The 24,376-nt window shown below is 42.9% G+C and overlaps 3 protein-coding genes across 6 annotated transcripts; 2 read left to right on the top strand and 1 right to left on the bottom strand.

Annotated features, from left to right (window-relative positions):
- Positions 1-18: 18 nt before the first annotated feature.
- LOC101754410 (uncharacterized aarF domain-containing protein kinase At1g71810, chloroplastic) lies at positions 19-15,470 on the bottom strand. Of its 4 annotated transcripts, XR_002678421.1 has the most exons (24): positions 14,990-15,470; positions 14,834-14,878; positions 14,697-14,735; positions 14,410-14,580; positions 13,728-13,880; positions 13,495-13,530; positions 12,760-12,803; positions 12,366-12,456; positions 12,240-12,281; positions 12,039-12,147; positions 11,777-11,891; positions 11,526-11,575; positions 11,276-11,354; positions 11,140-11,190; positions 10,888-11,029; positions 10,634-10,678; positions 10,210-10,317; positions 10,058-10,099; positions 9,609-9,794; positions 9,266-9,382; positions 9,061-9,173; positions 1,418-1,521; positions 1,115-1,329; positions 19-630 (listed from the first exon to the last, which is right to left on the bottom strand). XR_002678421.1 is itself a non-coding variant. In XM_022828059.1 (22 exons), exons 1-21 carry the CDS (start codon positions 15,347-15,349, stop codon positions 9,069-9,071), a joined length of 2,130 nt encoding a protein of 709 aa, XP_022683794.1. In that variant the 5' UTR covers positions 15,350-15,470; the 3' UTR covers positions 700-1,329; positions 9,061-9,068. The 4 variants fall into 4 exon arrangements, 2 of the variants coding, with proteins under 2 accessions (XP_022683794.1, XP_004976991.1); XR_001164527.3 differs by lacking the exon at positions 1,418-1,521; XM_022828059.1 differs by lacking the exons at positions 19-630; positions 1,418-1,521 and having other exon boundaries at positions 700-1,329.
- Positions 5,520-8,667, top strand: LOC101754017 (shikimate kinase 3, chloroplastic). The gene is made up of 10 exons (XM_004976933.4): positions 5,520-5,971; positions 6,726-6,772; positions 6,898-6,952; positions 7,074-7,146; positions 7,265-7,352; positions 7,605-7,687; positions 7,756-7,885; positions 8,005-8,083; positions 8,225-8,289; positions 8,384-8,667. Exons 1-10 carry the CDS (start codon positions 5,752-5,754, stop codon positions 8,435-8,437), a joined length of 894 nt encoding a protein of 297 aa, XP_004976990.1. The 5' UTR covers positions 5,520-5,751; the 3' UTR covers positions 8,438-8,667.
- Positions 15,471-15,563: 93 nt separating the features above from the next.
- On the top strand, positions 15,564-18,176 carry LOC101752516. Its single transcript, XM_004976930.3, has 10 exons — positions 15,564-15,792; positions 15,873-15,968; positions 16,182-16,256; positions 16,440-16,508; positions 16,671-16,747; positions 17,064-17,152; positions 17,230-17,359; positions 17,532-17,622; positions 17,730-17,795; positions 17,889-18,176. Exons 1-10 carry the CDS (start codon positions 15,667-15,669, stop codon positions 18,006-18,008), a joined length of 939 nt encoding a protein of 312 aa, XP_004976987.1. The 5' UTR covers positions 15,564-15,666; the 3' UTR covers positions 18,009-18,176.
- The last annotated feature ends 6,200 nt before the right edge of the window (positions 18,177-24,376 follow it).

The following is a 24,376-nucleotide window of genomic DNA, read 5'->3' as shown; positions in this document are numbered from 1 at the left end:
TAGACCACGATTTTCCCATGGTAAATTTGCACATCGATGAACTCCAATCACTAAATTACATTATTCTGTGATGACTGACCAAGTTACCTTCAAGCACAACTTAATGGCACCACAATAAATTACATGTTGGCTCGCACCATTAAGGGATGGACCAAACTGAATAATCTGTATGTCATTGCTAGCTTGAGAATCAACTGTTAACATCAACTTCTCGTTCAAGCAGACAGCTATGACACGGCGCCACAGTTGGATAGCTCCGCTACCATCAGAGGTCGCCACACCACCAGCTTTGCTATCATAAAGGACAATTCTGTGAAGGATGCTGGTGGTGTGAGCTGTGATTTAGCCATAAAATGTTCCATGGATGACCTGAATTTCAACGGTAGCCTCCACTGCACTTTTAACAACCGCGTACTTCACCTCCACGGTGCTAAGCCTGCTATCACAAGTGATATCCCTAACCTTAATATTTTCCAGAATAGATGATAATCGGCCATCAATCTCAGGCAACCCCTTGCTAAGTATCTTGTCCTGCCCTCTCTCACCCTTAATCTTAAGATCCGTCTCAAGCCATATAAAATCTATCAAGAGAAGTCCTCGAGCCGGGCCAGTCAAGATTAGTGATTCATCCTATGAAAAAGCATAACAGGCTAGCGATGTGTTAACCTGAATATATATTGCTTCAATAAGAGTAAAAAGGCAAGTCTGAAAGATGTTAATTAGGTGAGACTACACGCCTGTTCGGTCCAGACTATATCCAAATTCCAAACTAAATACCCTATTAATATCCAGTGCCTACAGAATTGCCCATTTTATCAGGGACCAGCGACAAATATAAAACAAGCATATGCATGTTTTTGTACATTTGTATTTCGAGAATACAAGTGACACTAGAATATGCACAACAAACTAATAGAAAGTCATTTCCCCAAGGTATAGTAAATTTACGCACATGTTGGTTGCTGCACAAAATGAATGTACAAATGAAATTATAACATGCTTGAAAACTAAAAAAGGTCATCGCCAAATGCCAAGGCCTAACAAATCCATGCAAATTTTTATTGACAACCAATAGTGAATATATTGTTGAACAAAAGGAAACCCACTTTTGTACCTCTGACTTGATGAGCTGGGAATCCCTTCTATGGCAACGGAAGAGATAAACACATTTCTTATCGACGCTGTCTCTGGCAATGACAGTGCCATACACATGTATTGGGAAGCCTATATCCGAGGACACTACCTTGACTGAAAGGATGTTTGCGGAGAAGTGCATTCTGCACTCTGTTTGGTATGTTTCGTTAGTATGTTGCAACGGAGGAACAGGTGCTGTGGCAGGAAAAGGGAAACAACATCATTCAAACTATTGCAGGAGAGATAATGAAGTTAAAATTCAATAGAAAACATTCATGCATACAATTTTTCTTTTGTGAGGAGTATACACAATTTTGTTGGCCACAGATTACTCATGATCTCGCGTATACAGTGAAAATAGCACAAAGGGCTTTTTAGCATTGGAGACTGAAATTGCAAACCAATCCAATTCAGACAGCCACATGGTTAAGTAATTTTGAGCACATAAAAAGAATTACTTGTAAGCATACATAGCAAATAAGTAAAAGCTGATGGAACTGATAGTTTACTTAAGGTAGATGATGACTTAAAGGTGAAAGTTGAAGGACAGAGGGACTAGAACGACTGTGACAATGCACAACATAGTACTAGATGACAATACTCGGATCGTAGGTCACAATTGCTGAATTTGTTTTGTTCTGACGGCTTAACCTGCCAAACAACAATTAACTCTCCAAGTTATGTTTCTCCTACTACTCTTGCCGAACACTGCCTTAAGATCAAACAATCAAACGGACTGATTTGGCGATTTGCTTGGAAATGATCAAGTAAACTGAACACGGAAATTGAACTTACACTCCTCGTCAAGATCGAAACTGGAGAAGTCCTCAAAGGAGAACCGGGTTCACACGCGGGACTTGGCCTTTGGATCGTATCTGCGGATCGATTTGACGACGGCGTCATGCTTCTTCCGGCACCGTTCGATCCGCTCCGCCTCCCGTGCCTTCTCCTCCGCCAGCCGCTCAACCTCTCCGCCTCCCGAGCCTTCTTCTCCGCCACCCGCTTCAGCCTTGCCGCCGCCTCCGCCTCGGCCACTTCCTCGTCAGAAAACAGGGGCTCGTAGCGACACATCGTGGAGCCTATCTTGTGGTTGGCATGCTGCTTCTCCTCCTTCGACTCAGCGTGTTCTTCAAACAGATCGTCCAATCCGAAGTCGCCGTCGAAGGACGTCGGGCGACGACGTCGGCGTAGAAAGCGATTAGCTTTCGCGAAACGCCGTCGAGAAGCCATAACCCGCCGGTGAACCACGCGAGTCGCGAGCGACGTCTGTTTCCGTCTCGCTCGTGGCCGGCTGGAGAGCACGTGCAAGCACGCTGCACCCTAGAGGTCAGTCTGGATAGGTGTCAGCCTGGCAGGCTATTACCGGTGGTAGAAACTTTTGATTTCCAAATTTTAAACATGATTTTCTCCGCAATGGTGCATCCAATTTCAATTCCGTTTGAACCGTGATATTCCAAAATGAGATCCAACATGACTATCTTATTTTAATTTTTTTATTTTTAAAATATCAACATTTTGAATATGTTGATTCAACATTTTTGTTATACTACTTCAACAATTTCGGTATACTATTGCAACATTGCATATAAATGTTGAACTAGCTGATTCAAAATGTTGAACTAGATTTGAAGAAATGTTGTAGTTGATTAAAAATGTTGAACTTGATTTGAAGAAATATTGAACTAGTTTATTCAAAATATCGAACCAGATTTGAAAAAATATTGAACTAGTTGATTCAAAATATTGAACCAGTTTTGAAAAAAAAATGTTGAACTAGCCAGATTTGAAAAAAAATGTTGAAGTAGTTGATTTAAAATGCTGAACCTGATTAGAAGAAATGTTGAACTAGTTGATTGAAAATGTTGAACCGGATTTGAAAAAATGTTGAACTAGTTGTTTAAAAATGTTGAACGTGATTTGAAAACAAAATGTTGAACTAGTTGATATAAAATGTTGAACCTGATTTGAAGAAATGTTAAACTAGTTGATTCAAAATATTGAAACTAGTTTTGAGAAAATGTTGAACTAATTGATTCAAAATGTTGAACTAGATTTGAAAAAATATTGAACTATATTTGAAAAAAATGTTGGATCTAGTGTCTTAAAACGTTGAATATGACTCATATTTTCTATTTTAGAAGAAAAGTAAGGGTGAAAAAAATACTAGCACATGACACGTGTTTATAGGATCATAAAATATATTTATTTGCTAAGGCATAATTATTGGGGCTATTTGTTGCTTGCTAATGTGCTTTCCCCGCATGCGGCTTAGCACGACGCTGGCAGGCAGAAAAAGCAACAAACCAACACCACACACATTATTTTTTTTATAAGTTCATGGGTCATTAGGCCTTAGTGCATGGTTTCATCGCACTGTTACCAAAACTGTTATGTCATCTTTTCAATGAAATGAAACTATCACTCTCAGTGCATAGTTTCGTTGCACAGTTTCATAAACAACCTACAACATTTATTTTTTGTGTGGAGTTATGATCACATGTGTTTTGCGATGAAACTGTAACATCCTTAGTGCAAGTTTCATTGGATTTCATGGGACTTGGTACCAGGTGAGTTTCATGTGGACGGAACTCCCCTCTCCTCATAATTAGGATGTCAAGTTAGCAAAACTTTTGATGCGGTATAGGATTTAATACCCATAAAATTCTCCATGACATCTACTGAGACTGGCTTTATGAGCCGGTTAGACATACATGTGGGCAGCTGGTGACGGATCAAAGATGTATAAGCAACTATCTATCGGATAGATAGAAGCCCCCATGAATTTGCGCAGTGCTTGGTTGGTTCTAGGTCAATGGATCTTTGTTGAGAAACCACATGACTGCAGAACCGAAGATCGGGTGATGAAACCATGGCTTCGCTGTCGTTGCCATGGCCTACGGGTGTTTAGGTGCCGTTAATAATCAATGTGTCTCCAAATGGATAAGCTCGACCCGCGCGTGCTTATGTGGATGCACCAACTGTCCAAGTGTACTACACACACCTTCGCCTCAGGAAGCACGTATATGTGCATAAGATCCCGGTCAGCGCAAGGATTACACGTACATGGTTGAATCCTGAGTTCCTGACGCTAGCTACAAACGATGGAAGACAAAATATTGCGTTGGAGTCTTTCATTTTCTTCCCTGTAAACCCTATGACGATTGTTTGTTTACCCCTTTTCACTTTTCATGTAGAACTGCAGCACATGCATTTCGCCAAATTTTCTGCCCCAAGTACTTCAGGTGAAACTAGACCCCCCTAGAAACAGAACATCGACACTGCACGTACATATATTTTTCCGGCGATGAAGATTCATCATGAATCAACACGAAGCACTGCACTGTGCATGCATGGCCCATCTAGTGCAGCTCCTCTATGTCAAGACCGACGCCTGAGGACACAGCATCAGAAAGCAACTTGCCGCATGAAAGGTGAAAGCTCAGACGTCTCTCTCAGCACCCGCGCGCGTCGTCGCCATCGGCCACCAAACCCCCTCGCCCGCATCCGACGTGGCGTCTGGGACGGGGTGCGGTGGTAGTTGCAGGAGGATGGTGGAGCCCTGCGCGCTGGCGCTGCGCGGTGACATCCCCCGGCCCAAGCGGCCCCTCCTCCCTCCCTCCCAACTAACCCCGAGGGGCCCCCTTTCGATTCGCACTTGTTGTGTTCGGTGGAGGGTGGCTTGGTCCGTCTGATCACCGAGTTAATTACGAACGATGTTTTTAAAATGTTTGAGTGCCTCATGAGGAGGTTGACTCCTTGCTCTCGATCGTCGTTTGGGCTGGTAAAAGTGCTGCGAGTTTTCTCGTCCTCGGGACAGGCGGGAAACTGCTAAAGCCAATTCTGTTGGCGCCTGGCAGGTCTCTGGAGTATTCCATGACCAGTGCAACTTTTTTGTTTTTGAAACGGAGAGGCCGATTATATTAAAAAAAGATGAAACTTAGACTAAGCAAACAACAGTGCAACAAAACTCAAGAACTAGTGAAACTTTCCGATAATAAAAGGGAAACTAGTTAGCTCCAAGATTCAGACGGGCTCTGGTTCGAAGTTCCACAAGGCAAGTCGTCGATGCGGTTTCACATTTTGATTTGCAATGTTTATAATTGTATACTAATGTTTAAAGTAGATCAAGTATATTCTTAAGATAGCATTTTCTGTGATCAGTCTAATAACATCATCGATGAGTTTTTCGTCATATATTAATGAGTGAAGGAGATTAAAAACTAAATTGGAGTGTTTAAAGCATCACGCAAGGAGGATTTCTTTTTGAAAGATCGCAGGGAGGTTCGTATTCTGGAAAAACTGAACACGTGCCGGGCCCCGCAACCAACCACTTCCGAAACCAAACTTACGACCGCCTCGTGTATAAAAGCCTCAAGCCACCGGTTTCAGCCTCTTGAGTTCCCTTCTCTCATCCCTCGTCTCCGCTGCCCTCCTCGCCCGCTGCCGCCGCCGCCGGCGGCCACCGCCCGCGCGCTCTCCGTTACCCCGGCGATCGATGGCCGGCCAATCTAACACCAGCTCCACCAATCAGGTCTAACACGAATAGGCGCCCTCGCCTGAGTGCGGCTGCTGAACCACAGGCCCGGCCGTCTCCTCGTCAGGTCGGGTCGAGAGGAGATGGAGGCGAGCGTGGGCATCGGGGCGCGGCCCCGTATCTGGGCCGGGCTCGTCGAGAAGCCGCATGGCGGCGCTTACTCCGCCAGAGCCCCGGCCTTAAGGTTCACGGCGGAGAAGCTGCCGCAGAGGCTGGTTCTGGGAACCGATCCGTGGAGGGGCACGGATCCTGGACTGATTCGTGCCGCAAAGCTGAAAGCATCTTGCTGCAAGAAATCGGCAGGTGAGTAGTCCAATTGCCTCTCTTGGTGTTCATGCAGTTGTCATTAACAAGTACTGGGATTACCGTATAAAACTCAGGGCCAGGAGATGGGGGGTAGCTATGACGTGATTTGATGCCAATGAACATGGCGATGTTAAAATCAGATTAGGCTTGCGGATCAAAATTTTTATTTGTTCTATTCTAATATTAAATTTTTGTGGGATTGGATATGCATCTGCAACGTGCCAACAGCTGCTGGCATGGCCGCATGGGTCATCTGACACGCTTCACGCACGTGACACGTGACGGCTAAGATACGGGGCAGCAAGTGTCGAAACTCGTGTGTTTGGCGTTGCCATACGGTTTCGCTGGCTACAGAACCAGTTCGTATTGGCTTTTGGGTTGGGACCGTACCATGTGACATTGTCGTTCCAACGTCAGCCATTAGGTACAGAAAAACAATGAAAACTGAAATGGGTTTCTTAAAGGGAAGATAAAACTCTTTCGTGGCAGAAATTTCGCAATTGGTTTTTAGACCACTTTATGTGGTTTTTAGGACCTATTGTTATGTTGTAATTTACTACTCCAGCAAGCTATAAAAGCTTTATTAGCACTAATGTGCAGCTTAATTCCTTGAAAATCTGAAGAGATAACACGATGTAATTTGCATGCTAGTACGGATCAGAGGACTAGGGGCTCTGGCTGGATTGTTATTTAAGCCATAATTTAGCACATCAGACGGTTGAGATCTGATAAGCATGATGATGGCTTGCAGGTACTGAAAAAGTCCACTACTCTGCTGATGAAGCTCTCATACTGCAGGTCAGGAAAAATTTTCTTTTATGAATAGGAAAAGTGTAATGGTAATTGCCTTGAATGGAGAAAGAAGCATCAAACAACAATTATAGTTTTTTTATAAATATAACTGACATCCATGCTAATTCCAGCAAAAAGCCCAGGATGTTCTCCCTTACTTGGATGGCCGATGTGTTTATCTAGTCGGTTAGTTCTAGCAACACATTTTTTTTTTGAAAAGTCAGTTCTAGCAACACTTCAGCTCAATCCTAAGCACAAACCATCATGTCGCTTTGTATATATGATATTCATGTACTTCGGTATACAGGAATGATGGGTTCAGGCAAAACTACTGTTGGGAAGATATTAGCCGAAGTATTAGGTTATTCGTTCTTCGACAGGTATGCATTCCTCTCTGATAACTAACTTCACCAACTGTCAGCCAAAAATCTTCATAGAAGTAACCTTTTCTTCTTCTTCTTACAGTTTAGTAATGTTACTGGCCTATTCCTATTGCAGTGATAAGTTGGTAGAGAAGGCTGTCGGCATCTCATCTGTTGCTGAGATCTTTCAGCTCCATAGTGAAGCATTCTTCAGAGATAATGAGGTATATATCTGTTTCTCTAATGATATTTATTTAAATTTTTCCTTATTAAAGGTTGAAGGTGTGGGAAAAGACTCCCAAGTCTGCAAGGCATTCGTTCATCTTTCTTTCTAGGAAGATCGAATTGGCAATTCCCCGCCTCAGATTTAATGCTGTAATCCGGTAGAGGCTGACAGCATCAGGCTCCTATTCAAGTACCTCTATACCTGATAACCAACTTTTCTGATATCCTCTTGTTTCATTCGACTTGTCAAGAGTGAGGTCCTAAGGGATTTGTCGTCAATGCATCGGTTAGTTGTTGCAACTGGAGGTGGTGCCGTGATCCGACCAATCAATTGGTACTAGAAGTGATAAACTACCCTGAGGTTGATTTTCAAAACCAATTCTCACACTGGGAAATTTGCAGGAGTTACATGAAGAGAGGGTTGACTGTGTGGTTAGATGTTCCACTGGATGCACTTGCAAGAAGGATTGCTGCCGTGGGAACCGCATCTCGGCCCCTCTTGCATCAGGAATCTGGTGACCCATATGCAAAGGTAGCTACCGATGCTCTTATTACTATCATATAAGATTTGAGCTCTTGAGCTCCACTCAATACTAATATACTATTTTGGTAACCCTTACAGCGCTAAGGATCTATTGTTTTCTAATGCAGGCTTATGCAAAACTTACATCACTTTTTGAGCAAAGAATGGACGCATATGCTAATGCTGATGCCAGAGTTTCACTTGAACGTAGGTTTCCTATCATTTCCAATAACAATGCCAGCTATGTATACTCCTGATTGTGCTTCTAATGCTTTATACTACTAATAAGCTCACTGAACACAATGCTTCACGTAATTTAATTAATTGACCAAATTCTTCATGATGCAGATATTGCATTAAAACAAGGGCATAATGATGTCACTATACTTACACCTAGTACCATCGCCGTCGAGGTACCCTGAAATTCTGTTTCTTGCTGTTATGCCTTAGCTGAATTGACCTTCACAACTAAACTAACTGGGGATTTTTTTGCTTCAACCCTTCCAGGCATTGCTAAAGATGGAAAATTTTCTTAGTGAGAATGCCATGGTCAGAAACTGACCTTTTATTGCTGGGAAAAGGACACTGACAACATACGGCCCTTATTTGTTTTATTGTACATATACCTCTGCATGAACTCCTTTTACAGTACTATTAGATTGTTGTTCACGCAACATGAAAGAGGATCATTTGAGTTTGTACTTGTGCAAATGAATAAGAAAATAGTTTTAGTTAAGTTAAAATAATTGCCATTTGCTCTTTATCTTATTATAATGAATGGTTGATGGGCACATTAGGTTTACATGCTATTGCCTTTTTGTTATGTCATATACATTGTGAAACAAAATCAGATAACATGAATCCATGCTTTTCAGTCAAACTGCATTACTGCAGTATTATTATTTTTTATCACACAAAGAGCTAACTCAAAAATTCATAAGTTACACTATATGGATTTAACAAAAAGGGCCTTTTACAGGGCTTCCTTTTGTTTGAAAAATATGTACATAGTAAAGAAGTGTTTCCAAAATCATTCATAACAAAGAAAAAAAATGTCAGAGTGATTTTGGATTCTAGATTAGATGCTACCGCATGGGGAAAAAAAACTTCTCGTCTTCTAGTAGTGATTCAAAAAGAATAGTTAAACAAAAACATTTAAGTAAGCAGAGATGAAAAATCTGTACCTTTAGCTTTACATGAACATTCTTCTAATAGTTCTCGCAACAGCCCGAGATAAAATACGATTGGCTAAATCCGTTGGCAGAAGAAGCAACTGCTGTTGGGACTCCGGTGGAAGCTTCGATACAGAAGGGTATACACAAATGAGTAATGTGCCATGTGGAATTTGACATATGTTAGTCTCACTGAACTTATATATATCCGACTTACCTCAGGAATGATGGAAAGAACTGGCAAAAATTCTGGAAGAGATGCCATTTCGTACAGAGCAAGAGAAAGTTCATCTGTGCTACCACCATTCTCTATGGCATTGTTATTTCCAGGACTCTGCAAAACTTATACACAGTGAACAAAACAAACAAAGGCTCAAAGGAAAAGTTGTAAATCTTGCAATATGATATACCAAGTCACTGACTCATGTCAGTGGGGACATGTATTGATAGTTCATGACTTAACTTTTGATCAATCACATTCATATCTAACCTAAATTTTTTCCCGTCCACACAAATGAATAAAGAAAACAGAGCTGAGGTCTATTGATAATTGTACATACCGGAGATGAATTTTCCTTCTGAGAAACCTTAGATAAAAGTAGGAGCAGGCGATATAGATTTCTCAAGTTATTAACATCCTCGTCATCTAGTGAGGTTAATGGGGATGGACCACCAGCAAATGGCAATCTGGAGGCTGCTGCAGATGTTGCTGAGCTTAATGTGGCTACACCAAGTGCATCTATTCCCTGCAAACACTAAATTCTTGAGAAAACATGCCAGAAAGTATTCCTGTCAAAACAGGAATGCAAATTCACTTTAAGCAAACATGAATAATGCCAGAAGAAGACTCCTTATCTTCTAAAAGTTAATCGAATTTATTGAAAGACCAAGAAAGGTGAACCACAAGGAATTTATTTAGAATATAGAATCTTAAGATGCTCTGGATTTTCCAAATATTATGATGATCAAGCTAACTCAATATGTAATTTCGCCTTCAAAAGGCTACTACCTTAGCAATCTCCTGAAGAAGTAAATCCTTCACAAAGGCACCCTGCAAAGGGAGCACAGAGCATCAAATATTTATCTGCCAGGTTCAATCTTGTTTGTTATGGTGAAGAGTTAGTTCGGTGTCGAACTATTATTTGCCTGATTTGGTCATACCTGGTCAGTGAGTGTGAATGACAAGACTTGCTTAATTGCATATCTTGTACTATCAACATCTTCTTGTTGATTTCTGACCAATGATTGCTCTGTTCTGGCACGAAGTGACTGTAAAAAGAACCATGCAATGGGGATATGCTCAGAAGCAGATACCACATTCCCAGTGCAGATAGTTTCATCGTGTAATTGATTAGAGCTTCAGCGTTAGCAATTTTGTTTAATGACAAAACCCAAATCCATATGCAAGTCATTACAAATTAGCTGGAATAGGCTAGCTTCTTCCTCTTGTTAGAAAGGGAAATTTTCACCAAGTTTCAAACAGTTAAATCTTTATTCACATTACAAATATCATATTAGACATAACAAAACTTCATTGGCTGGGATAGGCAAGCAGCATCTAAGACATAGAACAGAAGAAACCAACCTCAGTTAACAAAGATTCCAGACGATCAATTTGGAAAGTGCCATCCTGTAACACATTTTAGTTGAAGAAAAAAAGTAGTCAAAACTAAATAATTTACAGTAGAAAATCTTGGGCATAACATAGGCAGGAAACTTGAAAAATATTGTAATTCATAGTAAAACTGTCATTATTGGTCTTGTAAACTTGTTAGCATGATCAACACCTCAACAGTTAATACAATTTAAATTTTTCTGAAAATACAAATGCAAAATAACCTTATAAAGAAGAGCCTGCAAAGTTGATCGGAGCTTTGGTGAACTGTCAGTGAGAACTTTTCTTGCAATCCATGGGTATGAACTGCCCAGCACTTTATAGTTTGGATTAAAACTTATTGCAATACCTTCCAAGACAGCAAGGCTGAAAAATCACAGCAAGCCTCTTATCAGACAAATATTCAAGAGCATCTGCCTGTATGCAAGCTCTTTTAGTGAAGCACTTTGCTCAAATTTTGCAGACAAACTCATTACCTTCGAATTACAAGGGAAAAGTAAGAAGGTATCTGGAACTTGAATTTATACCTGAAACAACGGTTAGCGCTTGTTAATAGCACAAACTTATAGTGCATACATGGAAGAAATGGTTCTCTGTAAACTAGATTAGTACATTGTTCGTCCAAGATTTCCTGACAGATCTCCAAAGCTTATATTCTGAACTCCTCTGTTAACAGCATTCTCAAATACACCTGAGGCAGATATAAAAGATTAGGATACTGACTTACTGAGTGGTGTGCCAATTGGACGAGTATTGTGACCTCATTTCTGATCTAAAAATTGAGATTACTACGGCAGTATCTAGATCAACTAATTCTGAGTTACATTTAAACATTCACAAAATTAATCTGGAACCGGAATACCTGTCAGTGCCTTTGTTACTTCACCCTTCTGGGCAGTTGGAGGAAGCAAACTGCAAGACATGTAAAGATGAGTTGTATTTAATGCCCTATGGTGATTCCTGAGAGGAAATGTTATTGGTATAAATGAATTCCACTTCACAAGCCTAACATATCACATACTGATACTGATAACTGACAACCAACCTGATGAGTGAAAGCCTATGGAAGTTAACATACAGCTGGCTTGTTTCAGTTCAGAGTAATTTTCTTACCCAAGAGTGATAAAATCTTTTGCTAAAGCATCAAAATCACGGTTAACAAGATGAAGACAGGCTTCAATAAATCCATCACGAAGTTCTTGTCGGAATTCTCCCATCATCCCAAAATCTATTAACAAGTAATGTGTTATACTAGTTGAAACAGTGAGAGCTTCATTTAATTCGTGGTACAGAATCAAACTTGGAGCCCAAAAGTTACCCAGGGCTACACACAGGCAATTTTTAGTGCAGAGATAGTAAAATACAACTATATTACCTAAGTAGGCTAATTTCCCATCAACTGTACGCAAAAGATTTCCAGGGTGTGGATCTGCATGATAAAATCCATATTCTAATAGCTGGGAAAGCGAACAATATACTCCAACCTGTAAAGTAAAATATGCCAGGATAATCTATCTGATCAATGGTGCTTAGTGAAGCCAACTTTTATGTGAATTTTTGAGCTTTGAAAGGTCACCTCAACCAAATATTGATCTCTGACTTCTGACAACTTTTCCCCCTACAAGACCACAAAGAGCAAGTAGAATTACAAACTGCAATTTTTGCATGCATGTTCGGTTGCTAACAGTATCAGAAACTGTACCTCTATCCATTCCATGATAAGGACTCGCCTTCGAGACTGTTCCAGATACATTTCAGGAACTGAGACATCTCTAAACTTCCCAAACAATTCTCTGTCACAGAATCAAAAGATGTTTCAGGAAACCATTCAATGATGAGATAGTCTCAAATAATCAATTTCCGTAGTAATATGTTACAATAGATACTTTACTGAAAAAGCACAACTATTATATTAGGAAAGTAGTTCTCAAATAAACCTGATGGTCTCGATCTAAATAGTATTGCATGTCTGTAGCAAAAAAGTGAAGGGTGTTTGACCAGTCAAGTTCTAAAACACCATATATTTCTCAATGAAGGTGCATTGATCATAGAAGATGCGTTGAACTGGACTTTGCCTAGTGGATAAAGAATTCAACCTGAACTTAAGTCCATTTCTTGCTTCTTCTCTATAATCCATCTCCTGCATCAAATGTGATTTACCTGTATTCAATGTGAATATCTAAGAATATGCAGCTAATTTTTTTTAATCAGATGTCTGATAGAGCCTAACAGCCCTAAATAGAAAACTGCTAGTAACTGGAGCGCATTCTTGCCAGAATAATAACGTCTTTCTTCATCAGGCTCTAGAGCTATCACAAAAGCTATGGAATCTCATGATAAAGAGTATGAATGCAATGGTTTTAAACAACTGTCACATTGAAAAATGATTAATATTTATGTTCTTCCTTGGAGATATATAATAGATGTGTCTATAACTTCATATACACACTTCAAATTACTTGAGCCGAGTGAATTTTGAATAGAATAATAGCACAAAAGATATTTTGAATATAATTTGTGCCCATAGCCAAAATTTTGGAAGTTGACCTCCCATAATTTTTTTTCCTAGACTCTTTTTTTCCTGCCAAACTGTTGTTATCCACATAGCCCAATGAACCATTTTGAAGGAACAGGAATACTATTTTGTTCCTCTAGTTGATGTACTTTTCATACTTCTATCAGATATTATATCATGCCGCTGCCTTCAGATACTATAGCCAAATTGTGAATTTTTTGACTAGCATTTGACGTGAGTCAAAGTAAATGAACAACACTGACATATATAGGTTGACATGGAAATGACATCAGATCGTAAAATATGGAAAAGTTACCCGGAACAGGCTCGATGCCCATTCGTCAAGCACAGCCTGCACATGGGAGAAGCACATACATGTGATTAAAAGCCAAATAAATAGAAGAAACAACATAAATGATAGAGAATAATATAGTTGAAATTTTTTAAAAAAAATTTCCTTTTTTGTTGGGTTAATTTTCTAACTTTTGGCCTTTGAAAGAATCAATTCTTCAGTTGATTACATGGACAAATAACAGTACACAGACTTACCGGAAGATCTGTGTTCAACTTGGCAGCCTTCCTTGCAAGACTAGCTAGGAACCTCAAGATATATATGTCCAATGAAATTGCTGCTTGAACACCAGGTCTTTGTACTTTGACAGCAACAACCTTCCCGTTGGATCGAAGCCTAGCCTGGTAAACCTACAAGAGTAAGAAAAATGGAATGCTATGTCACTCAGAGATGAAATTCCATGGTTATTGACATTGAGAATTGTGAATCAATAAGTATTTGTGTTTATAATGCAAGTGCAGGGTTCCATCTTATTGTGCCTTTTAGTTGCTTTAAATTTCAAGTCCATGAAGTTACCTATTTGTGGTTCCTTTAAGGAAACACGTGATTGAAACTTCATACAGGTTCAGATTTCCATCCTACAGTACTTTAGTTGCTCCAAAATTTGAAGTGCATGAAATTATTTGTTTTTTATTCCTTCAGGTAAACATCCGGTAAAAAATATTAACATGCAAACTGAACTTGAGTTGCATATCAATTTTTGGTGTTCAAAGTTCAAACAGCAACAATGTAGGGAGGATACAGTCAGATAACTCAGCTACCCAAATGCACCTGAACACATGCAACTGTGCTCTGCTTCCTTAGATAGAAACACAAAATGCTGCTAAGAGCGGCCAATCGATCCATAAAGACACTAAAAAAATGGTAAACTAATCGGACCTGCCCAAGAGATGCAGCAGCAACTGGCTCTGGTGATATCTCAGAGAAAATCATATCCAGTGGCAGCCCAAGCTCTTTTTCTATAATGTTAAAAGCAGCATCGGTTGAAAATGGTGCTATGCGGTCCTGAAGCAGTGAGAGCTCATCAAGGTATGCAGGCGGAATAACATCCTGCAGGAAATGAAACGAGGGAGGTGCCAATTGATCAAACATCTAAACTTAATGCAATCCAAGCCTGCAATCTCAACAGGTTATCAAACGAAAATGTAGCAACTAGTGAACCTCACCGGCCGTGACGAAACTGCTTGTGCGATCTTCACAAATGCCTGCGATTAAAAGAGTAGCATCATGTCATGCACACGCTAATGGTCATCTCGTACGGGACGCACACATGAACAAGCAGACATTGGGAAATGATACATACCGGGCCAAGTTCCAATAGTATCCTCCTGAGCTGAGCCGCCCGAAGCTGCAACGACAACACCAAATCATCGATGAACCAAAGCACGGCCAGGAATTCGATCAAACAGCAAGCATGCGCAGGACCGATCAAAAGCAAGCGTAGCGTGAGGGGGCGGACCTCGAACATGTCGTCGGCGCGCTCGTTGACGCGGTCGAGGTACCTCAGCGCGAACCACCGGCCGAAGGAGGTGCCGATCTGCAGCGACCGCCGGAGCACGAGGAGCGGCCGGCGGCGGTACACGGCGGCGATGCCGGGGAGGTCGTAGGCGATGGGGAGCTGCGACTCGGTGGCCGCGCCCTCCTCGAACAGGTACCCGGAGCACCTGGTGAAGGCGTCCTCATCGGAGCTGACTGCGATGGAGCCGGACGCCGCGGCGAGGGGAGGCGGCACCAGCCGCCGGCGAGGCCGAGGCCGGGGTGGCGGCGGCCTCCCTCGCAGAGCGGGCGCAGGGACCGCGCGGGGATGGAGGAGAAGCATCTGGAACTTCTGGGGACGCGAAGGATTTGGGGATTCGAATTTGGATCGGAGATTTGAGAGAGGAGTTGGAGCGGGGAAGGAAGACGAAACTAGAGAACGGGTGGGGATTAGGCGCCAAAAGGGAGTGGTGTTTACAACGGCGTGATTTTTTGTGGCGTAGCATTTTCTGGCATAGAAGGGGACACGACAGCACGTTCGGCGTGGCACAACAGTTACGCCTCAGAAGATCACGACGAAACGTGTCCTGGCTCTGAACTCTGAACTGTGTTATCCCCTTCCGTTGGCGGTCGCGCGGGGAAGAAGAAGGTGGGTGAACCATGGCGATCGTGGCCGTGCTCGTCGCACCCACCACCGCGCCACGCCGCTGCTGGCGAGCCGCGGCGGCTTCCTCTTCGGCGGCGTCCGGGGTGGACCTCAAGGCGCTGCAGGCCGCCATCGACAAGGTGAGCGGCGGTCGCAACGGCTTCTGACTCCTGATCAATTAATTTGATGAGGTGACGCATTGAGCTGGGTAGTGTTGCAGAAGAGCAGCGATGATGTGAAGCAGGCGCTGGACCAGCTGAGGGAGCTCGGCTGGGCCAAGCGGTGGAGTTCGCAGCCGTACGTGTCGCGTCGCACGGTCAGTGCAGTGCCTTCTGAAGCATCGATGATCAGACACCACATGTTTGCAGGGCATAACTCTGCCATGCATTTGCATTTGCTCGTGCAATTCTGGTGCAAGCATCCTGTAGTCTTTTATCGTTGTGGCTGCATGGGTCTTTTGACTGTCTCTGTCTGGCTCTGATTGTTTGTAACTGATGAACCTGCATTCTGAACTGGAACTGTGGAACAGACATCTCTGCGGGAACTCACTACCCTTGGAATCAAGAATGCTGAGAATTTGGCAATTCCAAGTGTTAGAAATGATGTAAGTGTTGTCCCAGTCTTTCAGAATTGAAATGCTGTTCTCTTGTTAGCTGAGGCAAAGCATGATGTTTTAGTGAAATTTTTGGAACAAGCAGTTCTATGCACTACTGTAGCATCATTCAGAGCTAAATATCTCTCGCTTTTCAGAGTCTGATTCTGCAGTTTCTTTGGTATCATCATGCAGGCGGCGTTTTTATTTACGGTTGTCGGTACCACTGGATTCTTAGCCGTCCTTGCAGGCCAGCTCCCTGGGGTATTACTATTTCCATGACACCAGCTCTATGTACTTTCAAATAAGATGAGCAATTGAGCATAGAGGACCTGAAGTCATGGGTACCTGCAAAAATGATTTTGGTTTTGATGTCTAAATGAAAAAACAGCAAAGGTTTAAATCTTCTGAAATTATCTGTGACAGGATTGGGGCTTCTTTGTTCCCTATTTGATTGGAAGCATTTCATTGATCGTATTGGCTGTCGGAAGCGTTGCTCCAGGGTACGTTTCTCTTCGCTTCTGCAATTTTTGACTAGCAATTCAAATGCATGAGTTTCTGTGATGACATCATCTGTTGGAGTAAAGTGTGCTTATACATGAAAGAGGCAAGAGTAGTGTCCTTAAATAACTTTTACTGCCTCAAGGAAAAAAATCAAGAACATCAAATGTTCATTTAACTCAATGCATTGACCATTCAAGATATCGCTAACATTACAAAATTGGACCCCGATGCATAATGGTGCTCATTTTTTTATAGTAATTTCCATGTTGCAGATTAATTATGAACCCATGTTAATTATGCATACTGTCATTGCAGTCTTCTGCAAGCAGCAATTGGAGCGTTTTCTACGGTCTTTCCTGACTACCAGGAGAGAATTGCTAGGCATGAAGCTGCTCACTTCTTGGGTATGTGATTCTCCTATCCCAGTAAGACTATATCTGCAGTAAAAATTTACTGACTTGCAAGCTTTTCTGAAATTTAGTCGCCTATTTGATTGGCCTCCCTATCCTTGGATATTCTTTGGACATCGGAAAGGAACATGTTAATTTGATAGATGAGCAGTTACAGAAGCTAATATACAGTGGGCAGCTTGATGGAAAGGAACTAGACAGGTAACTCTTTTAACTTTTCCATACTTATAATCTACTTCATATTTTGTGTACTTCTGCAGTTCTGTTTATTTCGGACACTACAGTGTAAATTTGATAACTGCACTGCACACCTGCATATCACCAGGATCAAATAAATCTGATCAAGCTACTGATACCTATAGAATTTCCTCAGGTTAGCAGTAGTTTCAATGGCAGGACTGGCAGCTGAAGGTCTAGAATATGACAAAGTTGTAGGTCAATCAGCAGACCTTTTCACCCTCCAGGTGCTCTACGAATTTATTTTATCCTCCCCAGTTCCATATTGTCACATTTTCTTTGTGATATCTTTAGAAAACTGCATCTAAAGAATTTCCTGTTTGTTTGCTTCTAGAGGTTCATAAACAGAACTAAGCCGCAACTAAGCAAAGATCAGCAACAAAACCTTACCAGATGGGCAGTGAGTTATCCTTTTCACCTCTCCTGAACTAGCAGAAGCAGAAACCATGCCATAACTTACATGTTGATTGATGCCGTTATTTTGGCATTGCAGGTCCTGTTTGCCGCATCACTTCTGAAGAACAACAAAGCAGCCCATGAAGCACTTATGTCGGCAATGTCCCAGAATGCCAGCGTGTTGGGTTGCATTGAAGCAATAGAGAATGCCTCCTGATTGCAATGAACTTGAGTACCCTAACATGATCGGATTTGGGACTGTTGAAGAAAACTTAAAAAGATGTTGAATTCATGCTCTAACAGGAAAAGGTCTTTTCTTCCCATTGCATCTTCGTCTGAATTTCTGAAATACGACATATTATGTTTACTGACAAGCTCACAAGCATATGAGGGTATTGTTGAGACTCTCGAGAGTTGTGGCTTGTTAGCGTTCTCAGCTAGCTAGAGCTTGCATTTGAAGTAGCAAGAACACAAACTTCTCCTTTCGGATATCAGAATCTCAGATCACACGAAGTCAAGTCCTTGAAAGCGAGGGAAATTTACACAATGACAAACAGACAAAGGCAGAATGGTGGTTCTCGCGCGCTTGCATTGGTTTGGTTGTCGGCTTCGCCGACGGCGAGGTGGGCAGTGGGCGGTGGATGGTGGGTGCTCTTCGGCGAACGGTGAGCACGTCAGGCGATCCCAAACGGAGGACTGTTGAACGGTGCTCGCCTGCTCGGTATCCCTTTCGTCTTCCTCGCCATTGAGACCTTTAGCGAGCAGAGGAGTGGAGAGCGGTGCCTGAGCAAAGCGAAGAATGGGGTGAATCTTGCGCTCCCGGCTGAAGCGGAAGGCGGGGAGGTTGGCGGCTGTGGAGGCGGAGGCCGTCGGCGTATGGGCCGCGGAAGAGCCGACGAGGACGGCGCGAAGGCCACCTGGGGGGAAGTTTTGTAAATTACCTATCCGAAATAGGGGGTTAAATGGAAAATATTGGATCGCAATTATTAATCACGATCCAAATTAGGGGGTTATTTGTAAATATTTGGATCGCGACTGTTAATCGCGATCCAAATTAGGGGGTGGTCGTAAATATGGTCTTTACACAAATATTCCAGTTCGGCGACATGGGCGTCCGGCGAGGTCCCGCCGCCGCCGCTTCGGGCAGTGCACCGCCCTGACGACGCTGATGACGTTTACCGTTTGCTTTTGTTCAAATCTTTCATTGGCCCAAACGGCAAAACGTTGCAGATTAATTACGAACCCATGTTAATCACGCATACTATCATTGTAGTCTTCTGCAAGCAGCAATTGGAGCGTTTTCTGCAGTCTTTCCTGACTACCAGGAGAGAATAGCTAGGCATGAAACTGCTCACTTCTTGGGTATGTGATTCTCCTGTCCCAGGAAGACTATATCAGCAGTTGAAATTTACTGAATTGCAAGCTTTCCTGTAAATTCAGTCGCCTATTTGATTGGCCTAGGGATATTCTTTGGACACTGCAGTGTGAATTTGATCACTGCACCGCACACCTGCACAAATATCACCAGGATCATATAAATACTAGGACGATCCGCGCGCTTCGCCGCGCCCGTATAGGTATAGGATGATCGTAATGCTCTACGCTGCAGGTTGAGATCCTCTGCAAACAAAGGTTGGCAGTATGTACTAATTGATTAACGCAATTAAGAACCAGTTCGTGTATCACCGTACCAATCAACTGTAAGGAAACATGATTTTCCGTATCCTATGAACAAATGTATTAGTGTTTTGTCTGCTCTTTGGACTTGAGATCATAGATTCTTGTACATAAATAATGGATATCCTATGAGGAATGCAAACTCAAATTATCCAAAACAATACACATAAGCAGAAACGATACTGCAGCATAGCCTCATAGGCATGAAGTAAAAGTACATCCACAGTGAAGGTTCACTTAAGTAAAACTGATGCCAGCTGCCATGATATATATTTTTTTAAGGCAAAAACTGTGGGGGAATTCCCCACAGCACTTCATTTCATATATATAAAAAGACAGAAAAAAGGACAGAGAAAAAAGAGATACTTACAGAGAAACAGATGGGGGGAGGTTAACTTTACAAAACTGTCTCTATCCATTGAATAAAAATAAGCCTGCATCCTCCCTAAGCATATGCATTTGGAGGGACGCTTGATCTTTGAACCTCACAATCCAAAGCCTGCGGTTGGGTTGCGCTGCGTCGAATATGATGGCATTCCTCATCTTCCATAACTCCCAAGCTGCAATGATGAATATTTCCATGAAAATGCTGGTTTTGCGTCTGTCGGGCAGTGGTAATCCTCTCATGAATTTCTTGGCCTGTCCATGTAATGTGAAGGTCCGACCAGCAGTCCCGAGCGAAAGGGCAGTAAAAAAAGAGATGATCTGTATCTTCTTCAGTTCCAGAGGAGCAGAAGACGCAATTGACCCCTGATTGGACATTGAAATGTCATCTTCTAAGGATATCTCTTGTATTCAATCGATCGACAAGAAGTAGCCAGCCAAAAAACTTAAGTCGCGGCGTGCACTTAAGCTGCCATGATATATTATTGTGTCCTCTTTATTGTGATCATATCAAAGTCCATTAGTACAAAGTTGCGTGCTTGCTTCCTTGGCTGAAGCTGCCTACGAATGACAGAGATTAGCATGCACATAATCAGAAGATCTGTGATTGGAAATGCACATTAGACGCAAGCAACGCAACTGCAACTAAGCAGAAATTGATGGATATTTGTCTATTGTCAATGCAAAAGGTGTAAAAAAGGTCGACGATCCTAACTGAGCAAATAATGACACCATACATTCATTTTGGAGATGGTTGTATATTGGAATGGATACAAAACAATGCTGGAAAGAGGAACATTGCGCTTAAACCACATCATTTTTCAGTTTCCCTCGTAGTTTGGAGGAAACAAAGTTCTGAAAATCTTAACCCTTCAGCTAGTATCATATAGCATTTATTTGAAAAAATATACCCATGAAACAAATCTACCAACATTGAACTGCAATCGTATGAATTTGAGCGCAATCCAAGCATATTATTTAAACTGATGCAAAAAATGGTTAGCTCATTCCGATGCTGTATCAAACACATATGCCAATAGTCTTAACATTGCTGAGCAACTGAAACAATTAGGTGCAAAGGTAACATCATAATAGGCATGTTTTTTCTAGATTTGGAATGCCATGTGTTGGTCTCAAAAGGAATTTGACACCAAACAGATTTAAAGTTACAATGGGAACAATATTCACAATTGGAAAAATTGATCCCCTTTACAACAGGGTAGAGCTCCCATGTTCTATTTGTCCCGAACCTAATTTGCGCTAACCTACTTTACATTTCAAAAATATCCTTACTCAACCACTGCATTTCTAGGATATACTGTACATAAAGGACATTGAAGAAAACGTGTACAAATCGAACTCTTCCACGTGGTCACCCTTCTCACACCTTCTGCCCTCTAACCTCAATACTTCATCTTCATTTTGAGCTGAGCGCTTAGCCTCGAGTCTTCACCCACGTCCCAAACCGAGTGCCCAGCCTTGAGGCTTCTGATTCGTAGAGTCTTGTCGAAAGACCTTAATCTCGAGTGGCTCCCTTCTAAGTTTCATCCCTGAGTAAGGAATATAAGTATGAAAGCCTCGAGTGGCTCCCTTCTGAGTTTCATCCCTGAGTTTCTGAGTTTCATCCCTGAGTAAGGAATACAAGTATGAAAGCTCAGTGTTCGGGTAAGATTCCGAACACTCGAGGATTAACCCACTTGGTGTTAGTTTTTGCCGTTGTCAATTATTACCCTCGAGCCCAGGAGCAGAGGCGCTGCGAGATTACAAGGTTTACCATTCGAGATGTCTTCTTAGAGCATGCGAGGTTAAAAAGGAGTTCCGCTTTCCCTTCTACCGACGTGCAACTTGCGAGGTTAAACTTGGAACCCACTACTGTCATTTGAGGGTAGCTGAGTTTTGTTCTTAGCTTGGAACCCGCGAGACTAGAAAGATTCCGTGTTTTTTTAGCATATGAGTGTTTTTTTACATCCCGTGTTGTTTTAGCATATGAGTGTTTTTTTACATCCGTCAAGTTCAAGGTTAAAGGTTTTCCACGACTGTGACGGACGTTCGAGGGTAACTGTTTTTTTTCCGATCCCCAACACCATGACCACCTATCTGTCTACCTGACATGCAGTCCACTATTTGTGCTCGACCACGGTGACTGCAAAGATAAAATTGGGAAACTGAAAACTTCTATTCATAACATAGCTGCAAAAACACATGGCTGATAACACGAACGCATCACGATTAGCAACAGTTTGGAAGATGGTCATGGAACTATTTCCTTCCCTGATCAGCAATATAGTGATACTTTTGTGCTTTTGTTAAGGATATGTATTTCAAGTCAAAGAAAAGCTTCTATACTATGCAGATCATATGACAGCAGAAATAAATGGAAAGTGAAGGAAGGCAGGATGCTTGAGTTGGCAACCATTACTTAGTCCTACTATAATTCTGTGAATCGAGGCATCCAGGATGTGGGGAACAGGCAGCTCCGACAGGCCCAAAGCAGAGACGCAGATGGAGGCGAGGTGGGCAGAGCCTGGCCAGCGAGGCCGCTGTTGTTTTGGAGACAACGACTCCCGATCAGGGCCACGATGGGAGGGAGAGGTGGAGACGTACTGGCGACGCAGGAGTGGGTGAGGAGAAGGACGGCGGCCGGTGCTCCAGCGGCGTGGGTATGCGGCACGGCGGCAGTGAAGGCAGAGATCGGCCTTGGCGTCACATCTCTTGCCCAGCCAACTCCGTCGCGGAGCGCCGGAGCCCCATCTGCACGGCTTTGAATCTCACTGGCGGTGAGTGAATCGAGCCACGCCCCGCGGGCTTCTGAGCTTGACGCGAGGGAGGCGGAGGTGCCGAGGAGAAAGGAGGGGAGAGAGAAAAGATAGAAGAAGCTTTAACCTAGCGATCGCCGGTGTTGGTTACGGCGGAGATGGCGATGGGCGTGGTCAAGGAGGCAGAGGAGAACGCCGCGGGCTGGATCCGGCGATGAAGCCCTCTCCGGAGTCGTCGGCCCAGTCGGGGAACCAGAGGATCACAACGATTGTAGTGGCTCTAACGCGCTCAGCCTCCATCGCTGCTGTTGTACCCTGCCCCACCGACTGATCGCCGTCTCCAATGCATGCGCGGCAGCTTCGGCGTGCAGCTGGCTCACTATGTGAGCTGCCGCTGCCTTCTTTGTGACTGGTGGAGAAGGATGGCCACGACGCTGAGCCTGAGCCCGGGGTCCGAGGAGCCCGGTGACGGCGCCAGAGCGGAGAGTGAGGCCAAGATGGCAGCTATAGGATGCCGTCATCGCGGCACCGCTGGCGGCGAGCAGAGCAACGGAGGCACCGACATGGAGAGGGAAACGATTAGAAGAGGGCGATATATTCTGCGCACACGGACGACGCACCTGGTGGGGCCCGCGTGCGGCTGTGTGGGTGACTCAGCACCTCTTTTGCAGTCTGCACCGTGTGAAGTAGACGCAAGCACGTAGCAGTGACACGCAAGGATTCGCATGAATTAGTTACCGACGGTATCAAACAGTAACTCGATGCGTTCAGAGCCCAGCAATCCTTACAGCGATATATCTCTACTCATGAGCAAGCTACTGACAACTACAAAATTTCCTCAGGTTAGTTGACCCTCCAGGTTCTTTACGAATTTATCATATGTCACATTCTCTTTGCGATATCTTCAAAAAACTGAAGAATTTCCTGTTTGCTTATAGTTATAGAGGTTCATAAAGAGAACTAAGCCTCAACTTAGCAAAGATCAGCAAAAAAAAAAAAGCCTTACCATATGGGCAGTAAGTCATCCGTTCATCTCCCTTGAACTAGCAGAAGCAGAACCATGCCGTAACTTACATGTTCGATTGTTCATTCATGGCGTTCTTTTGGCATTGCAGGTCCTGTTTGCCGAATCACTTCTGAAGAACAGCAAAGTAGCCCATGAAGCGTTTATGTCCGGCAATGTCGCAGAAGGCCAGTCTGTTGGGTTGCATTGAAGCAATAGAGAATGCTGACACATTGCAATCAGGAAGCATTCTCTATTGCTTCAATGCAACCCAACAGACTCTGAAGATAAGATTGCTTCTGAACATTCTGTGGTTTATTATCAGTAGTTCTCCCCTAAGAGCAGGCTCTGAAGATAAGATTCAAAGATGAGATGTACGGAATTGTTAAGCCTCATGGGAAATTTGAGACCACAACATGGAGATGTAGTGAACTACTTGCCATTGGTTTTACTCCAGGTAGCAGCCTCAGAATGTGGGCTTTCAAACTTTCGCCTTCTTTGTGTTTTCAGTGCAACACTGTAGGCCACTTGTCAATACAGCTTCATGGTCATGTTTATTGGCTTGCATGATTGGTTGACAAATGTAGCTGTGATGCAGGCGTAGCAAATTATCAGCTTCTTGTTGCAAGCAAAGCCTCATGGCCATTAAGGAGATCGGGCATCCTAGCTACTAGCCATTGGTCCTGGGAGAGCTGGGGATCTTGAGTGGCTGGACTGAGTGATGTTGCATGATTGTAGCCAGTAGCCATATGCACCTCAATCTTG

The sequence above is a fragment of the Setaria italica genome, chromosome VII (genome assembly GCF_000263155.2).
Source record: "Setaria italica strain Yugu1 chromosome VII, Setaria_italica_v2.0, whole genome shotgun sequence".
Lineage (NCBI taxonomy): Eukaryota > Viridiplantae > Streptophyta > Magnoliopsida > Poales > Poaceae > Setaria > Setaria italica.
Note: the sequence above shows the minus strand (reverse complement) of the source record. Positions and strands in the feature narration are given on the sequence as shown.